At 39.1% G+C, this 7,012-nt stretch overlaps 1 protein-coding gene across 1 annotated transcript; it reads left to right on the top strand.

Annotated features, from left to right (window-relative positions):
- Positions 1-624: 624 nt before the first annotated feature.
- On the top strand, positions 625-1,521 carry LOC143861413 (uncharacterized). The gene has a single exon (XM_077372340.1). The coding sequence runs from the start codon at positions 625-627 to the stop codon at positions 1,519-1,521; it is 897 nt and encodes a 298-aa protein (XP_077228455.1).
- The last annotated feature ends 5,491 nt before the right edge of the window (positions 1,522-7,012 follow it).

Genomic DNA, 7,012 nt, shown 5'->3' with positions numbered 1-7,012 from the left:
CTCGTATGTGTGTGGAAGTGGACGCCGAATCAGATTTTCCCGATTCCATTCCCATACATACCCCTTATGGGATTCATATCCAAAGTGTGCAATATGACTGGAAACCATCAGCATGCAAAACCTGTCTTGATTTCAGTCATACCTCTGAGGCATGTCCCAAAAAAGTTCAGGTAGCCCAGCACAATTATAAGTAGGAATGGAGGCCAGTAAAACCCCTATCTAAGCCAGCCACTCAAGATAGGGACGGGGAGGAAAAGTCAGAAAAAAATCCCTCTAAACACCCCCAAGTTGGTGAGCAGAGTAGTAATCACCATGGCGTCAGCTCTCGAGCGACAGAGACAGCAATTCAGATACAAAATAGCTTTGAAGCCCTGACTGAAGATGAGGGTAATGATATGAGGTGGGAGAAAGTCAGGATCGAGTTGAAGCCAATATCGTTGAGAGTGCTGCCCTGGTCACCACTCTTGATACAGAATTAATCTGTCTCTCAACTTCATCTTGTGAGCAACCTGTTCAACTCTTATCGGTAGGTTTGAGTGATTGCCCGCATCCTCCTCAGCTCATTCGCGCCCAAGAGCACATCTCTGAAAGAGACCCACCTCCCCCTTCACACTCTGTATCTCAATGAATATCGTAACCTCTTGGAATATTCGGGGAATTTGCTCAGCCGCAAAGAAAAAGGAAGTTCAATACCTGATTCGAAGCACTAATGCTCCTATCTACTGTCTCCAAGAAACTAAAGCCAGAGAATCTTTGATGATGCATCATGTAAAAGATATTTGTGAGTCTTGGGATTTTCATGGAAATTATGAGCATGTAATTAAAGGTAGAGTTTGGATTCTTTGGGATCCAATGAGAGTAAATCTTCAGATCCTTTCGGAGTCGAGCCAATTCATTCATGCGGAGGTTCTTCTTACCCAAACTAATCAGAGGTTTCATCTTACCACTGTCTATGGGAGGAATTATGGGGGAGATCGAAAAGTTCTGTGGGAGGATCTTGAATTAGTAAATGCTGTCATCCAAGGCCCTTGGATTGTGCTGGGGGATTTCAATGTGATAAGGAGCTATGATGAAAGATCGGGCGGTCCTTCACATAATCAGAATGACATTGAAGATTTTAATAATTGCATACACAATTGCTGTTTAGCGGACCTCAGATCGATTGGTCACTCTCTTTCATGGAATAATCGAGCCTCGCTGAGTGAAAGGAAATATGCTAGACTAGATAGAGCTCTGGTAAATGACTTGTGTCTCCAAGACTTCCCCCTCTCTTTTGCTGCGTACAGGCCTCCAGGAATCTCAGATCATAGCGCTATTACTGTGAGTCTAAAAAACCAAACTAGTCTAGGCCCAAAACCTTTTAAATTCATGTCAATGTGGTTGGATGATGTCTCTGTTTATCCTGTTGTTGAACGAGCCTGGGCCAATAACTGCATGGGAAATCCAATGTACAGGTTAGTGTATAAACTTAAAGAAGTTAAGAGACAGCTTGTCTCATGGAACAAGGGCATTTTTGGTTGAATTGATGTGATGCTCCCTATCGCTCGCCGCAAGCTTGAAGATATTCAAAATCAACTTGCTCAAAACCCAGCAGATCAGCGAATCAACAAGGCCGAAATTGAAGCTAGAGATGAATTCCGTGTCATTGCTAGAAGGGAAGGGATGCTTTTCAAACAGAAATCTAGAATCGAGTGGCTATGTCAAGGTGATTCTAATACCAAGTTCTTCCATGCTGCTGTCAGAACCAGGAATCATTTAAATCACATTATGGCTATGGAAAGAGAAGACCAATCCATCTCCTATGACCCTCACGAGATATCTAGTATCTTGGTCAATTACTATCACAAGCTCTTAAACAGAAATCTTGATCAATATATTCACACCCCTATGCCAAATAAATTCCTTACCTTGGAGGAAGCAAATCATCTTTCCCACGAGGTGACCAAGGAGGAGATTAGATACGCTGTGTTTATGGCTGATGGCGACAAAGCGCCTGGTCCGGATGGATTTAGTGGCTTGTTCTTTCAAAAATTTTGGTATCTTGTTGGACAAGACTTTTCTGATGCCCTTCTCAACTTCTTTTCGAAAGCAAAGATCTTGAAGGAAATCAATAACACCTTTATATCCCTCATTCCTAAAGTCCCTGATGCGGCTTCGCCTTCCAAGTTCCGGCCGATTTCCTTGTGCAACTTCATATACAAGACGATCACCAAGATCCTTGCTCAAAGATTGAAATCTGTGATCAACAAGTTGGTTAATCCTGCCCAATCTGCTTTCATCAGAGGAAGGCAAATTCAAGACAATATCTTGTTAACCCATGACATTCTGCATAAATTCCATCTCGCCTCAGCTAAATCGGCTATGTGTATTAAAATTGACCTTGCCAAGGCCTTCGACAATGTTAAGAGAGAAGCTCTTCTTCAATTTATGGCGAAACAGGGCTTCACTAAACTTTGGTGTAAGTGGGTGGAGGAATGCATTCAGACTCCCTCCTTTGCTGTCTTGATCAATGGGTCTCCACAAGGCCACTTCAACTCAACCAATGGAATTCGACAAGGAGATCCCCTATCCCCTCTGCTGTTCTGTTTAACAATGGAAATGCTTTCCATAACCCTTGAAGATTCTCAGATGAGAGGTAATCTCCAATCCCCCTTTACTCATGGAAATGTCTCCATAACCCACTTGCTTTTTGCGGATGACCTTATGATCTTCGCAGAAGGTTCTGTCAAGTCTGCAAAAGAAATTCTGGCTTGTTTGGAAACATTCTCCAGTTACTCTGGCCTCCATCCAAACTTCTCGAAATGCAATGTCTTCTTTTCTAGAACTTCGTTCAGAGACAGGAAGAAAATTGAAAATTTTTTGCACATCCCAGAGGGTAAATTGCCAATCAGATATCTTGGGCTCCCATTGACTTCTTGACTCTCTTCAAATGATTGCTTCCCGATCATCTCGAAGGTCACTCGAAAAATCAATGGTTGGAGTAACCGTTTCCTTTCCTCGGCGGGAAGGATTGAGTTGGTGAAATCAGTAATTCAGTCTTATCAAGTCTTCTGGTCCTCTTCTTTTAACATCCCCTTGGGAGTTATCGACAAGATTGAAAGGCTTTGCCGGGATTTTGTTTGGGCTGGCAGTGAGAAAGCTACGAAAGTCCATACGGTGGCTTGGGAAACTATTTGCAGACCTAAGGAAGAAGGTGGTTTGGGAATCCGTAAGCTAAGAGACATAAATTCGGCTCTCCAGTGCAAATTACTGTGGAGACTTATCCAAGACAATAATTCTTTGTGGAGAAAATGGACATTTGCAAAATATATCAAAAATAAAAACATTTGGTCCATGAAAGTTTCCTCCAAACCGTCTTGGGCAGTCAGGAGCATTCTTCGAGCTAGAGAGGTCATCAAAGATAAGACTTGCTACTTAGTTGGGAAAGAAGCTGAAATTGAGCTTTGGACTCAGCCTTGGCATCCGGATGGCGTTTTGGATCATCTCATCTCTAAGTCTGTGACTGATTATTCTCTCTCCTCGATGAAATGTCTGGGTGAGATTCATTCAAAGGAAGGCTGGAACCCAATTATCAATAAACCATCTCTCCATCAGGAAAATTCTATTCTACAGCGGTCGTTGTTTCAGGAGGAAGATGAAAACAGAGCAATCTGGAAGCCTAATATTGATGGTTATTTCTCTGTCAAAAGCGCTTGGAACTCAATTAGGCAGCATAATGTGGTCGTCCCATGGGCCTGTTCAGTCTGGTTTCCGGGTCATGTTCCAAGGCAAGCTTTGATCACTTGGAAAGTTCTTCACATGAAATTGCTTACTAGAGATCATCCGATTTTCTGCAATAGAGTGATGGATGATAGATGTCCTCTCTGTAATTCAGCAAAGGAGACTATAAATCACTTATTCTTCAGGTGTGGCTTCTCAGCTTGGGTCTGTAGATCTATTTTGTGGCGGTATGGATCTAGAAGAAAACTGAAGAAAACTATCCAGGATGAAGAAGAGTGGTTAAGAATACACTGTAGAAGTAAGTCTCAAAGTTCCACTGCCATGAAAATTGCGTTTGCATCTGCTATCTATAGGCTATGGAGAGAGAGGAATCTGAGAATCTTTGAAAGCAAATCAAATCATAAGACCAGAATTCTCCGCTTCATTCTTGACGATGTATTGTCAAGAGTTAATAGTCTAACTCTCTGGGACAGTAATGAAGTGCATAAGGTCACTGTTGCAAATCAATTTCGTTACAAGCTTTCTGTAAAGGAGAAAGAGCTGCAATTCTGTTGTTGGCTTCCGCCTGAAATGGGAGAATTCAAGCTAAATACTGATGCCTCTTTAGTCGATGAAGGAGGAGGGATTGGAGGAATTCTAAGAAACAAGGATGGCGAAATAATTCATTTTTTCTCTAAAAATATTGATGGGGATGAGATCTTCGCCTTGGAAATTCAAGCAATATGTGAAGGAGTGGCTGTTGCAAAATATCTGGGTATTACTACTCTTTGGATCGAAGCAGACTCTTCCTTTGTTGTTAACTCTTTCAACAAACGATCTTTACCTCCGTGGAAACAAATCCCGTCGATCCAAAGAGCTTGGACTGATCTGGCAGGAATGAAGTGGAGAATCACCCACATCTGGAGAGAGGGCAACATGGCAGCTGATTTTTTGTCCAAGAGAGAGTGCCCCTTTAAAGGCCATTCCACTTCTCAGATGACAGTTCCTGACGAGCTTCTGGCTATTGTAAAATCTGATAGAGAGAGAACAAAGTATAAAAATCGGAACTGATTCTGTTCTATGCTGCTCCTGCTCTTCCCTCTTTGTTTCCTATGTTTGTCTGTTTAGGCTCTGTTTCTTATTGTCCTTTTGCCGCTTTGTGGATTGCCATTATGTGGTTTGCCTATTGGGAGTGTGTTCCCCCCTGGCTGGTTTATTGGCCCCCTTGATGTAACTCTTTATCACTTTAATGATATCTGGTAGGGGTCTTGCCTAACCCCAGCTTAACCATAAAAAAAAAGAAAGGCTAAAAGCTCCTTGACCCATCTCTAGGGTCTCTTATGGCTAAAAATTGATGTTTTGAAAAGTTTCTAAAATAAGAAACTTTCTATTTTTTCAATCATCTTACTTTATCAACTAAATCTAAGATTCAATACCATCTCGTCCTGATCTCAAAACTTGGCAAAAAGCTTATTAGCACTATCTCGAGGATTTCCCACGTCTAAAAGATGGATGTTTCATAAAGTTTCTAAAATAATAAACTTTCTATTTCTTCAATCTCCATCATTCATCAACTAAATCTAAGATTCAATACCATCTAATCCTCATCTCAAAATGTTGCTAAAAGCTCTTTGACACCATCTCTAGGGTTTACTAAGTATAAAAGTTTGATATTTTATAAAGTTTCTAAAATAGAAAACTTTTTTTTCTTTCAATCTCCATCATTCAGCAACTAAATCTAAGATTCAGTACCTTCTCATTCTCATTTCAAAACTTTGCTAAAATCACCTTCACACCATCTCTTGAGTTTCCAATGTCTAAAAGATGGATGTTTAATAAAGTTTCTAAAATAAGAAACTTTCTATTTTTTCAATCTCCATCCTTCATCAACAAAATCTAATATTCAATGCCATCTCATCATCAATCCAAAACTTTGCTAAAAGCTCATTGACACCATCTCTGGGGTAAGCTATGTCTAAACGATGGATGTTATATAACTTTCTATTTTTTCAATCTCCATCCTTTATCAATAAAATCAAAGATCCAATACCATCACATCCTCATCTCAAAACTTGACTGAAAGCTCATTAACACCATCTCTAGGATTTCCTATGTCTAAAAGATGGATATTTTATAAAGTTTTTCAAATAAGAAACTTTCTACTTTTTCAATCTCCATCTTCAATCAACTAAATCTAAGATTTAAAACCATCTCATTATCATCCCAAAACTTGGCTAAAAGCTCTTTGACACCATCTCCAAGGTCTCTTATTTCTAAAAGATGGATGTTTTAGAGTTTCTAAAAAAAGAAACTTTCTATTTTTTAATTCAATATCCTCTATCGACTAAATCTAAGATTCAATACCATCTCATCATCTTCTAAAAACTAGGCTAAAAGCTTCTTTACACCACATCTAGGGTTTTCTATGTCTCAAAGATGGATGTTTTATAAAGTTTCTAAAATAAGAAACTTTGTAATATTTCAATCTCCATCCTTCATCAACTAAATCTTTGATTCAATACCACCTAATCCTCATCTCAAAACTTAGCTAAAAGCACTTCGACACCATATCTAGGGTTTACAAAAAGTAAAAGATTGATATTTATAAAGTTTCTAAAATAAGAAACTTTTTATTTCTTCAATCTCTATCCTTCAGCAACTAAATCTAAGATCCAATACCCTCTCATCCTAATCTTGAAACTTGGCAAAAAACTCCTTGACACCATCTCTAGGGTTTCTTATGTCCAAAAGATGGATGTTTTATAAAGTTTCTAAAATAAGAAGCTTTCTATTTTTTCAATCTCCATCCTTCATCAGCTAAATCTAAGATTCAATACCCTCTGATTCTCAACCCAAACCGTGGCTAGAAGTTGGTTGACATCTTCTCTAGGGTTTCAATACCATAAAAGGTGGTCCTTCATCAACTAAATCTAAGTTTCAATACCATCTCATCCTCACAATAAAACATGGCTAAAAGCTCCTTGACCCCATCTCTAGGGTCTCCTATGGCTAAAAATTGATGTTTTGAAAAGTTTCTAAAATAAGAAACTTTCTACTTTTTCAATCTCCTTGCTTTATCAACTAAATCTAAGATTCAATACCATCTCGTCCTGATCTCAAAACTTGGCAAAAAGCTTATTAACACTACCTCGAGGATTTTTCACGTCTAAAAGATGGATATTTTATAAAGTTTCTAAAATAATAAACTTTCTATTTCTTCAATCTCCATCCTTCATCAAGTAAATCTAAGATTCAATACCATCTAATCCTCATCTCAAAATATTGCTAAAAGCTCTTTGATACCATCTCTAGG

This window comes from Tasmannia lanceolata, unplaced genomic scaffold (assembly GCF_043159265.1).
Source record: "Tasmannia lanceolata isolate RefF3 unplaced genomic scaffold, GAP_Taslan_0.1 ptg000037l, whole genome shotgun sequence".
In the NCBI taxonomy this organism is placed as follows: Eukaryota; Viridiplantae; Streptophyta; class Magnoliopsida; order Canellales; family Winteraceae; genus Tasmannia; species Tasmannia lanceolata.
Note: the sequence above shows the minus strand (reverse complement) of the source record. Positions and strands in the feature narration are given on the sequence as shown.

Excerpts from the sequence above, each read along its gene's own strand:
- LOC143861413 (XM_077372340.1), top strand. The coding sequence starts at position 625 with ATGAATATCGTAACCTCTTGGAATATTCGGGGAATTTGCTCAGCCGCA.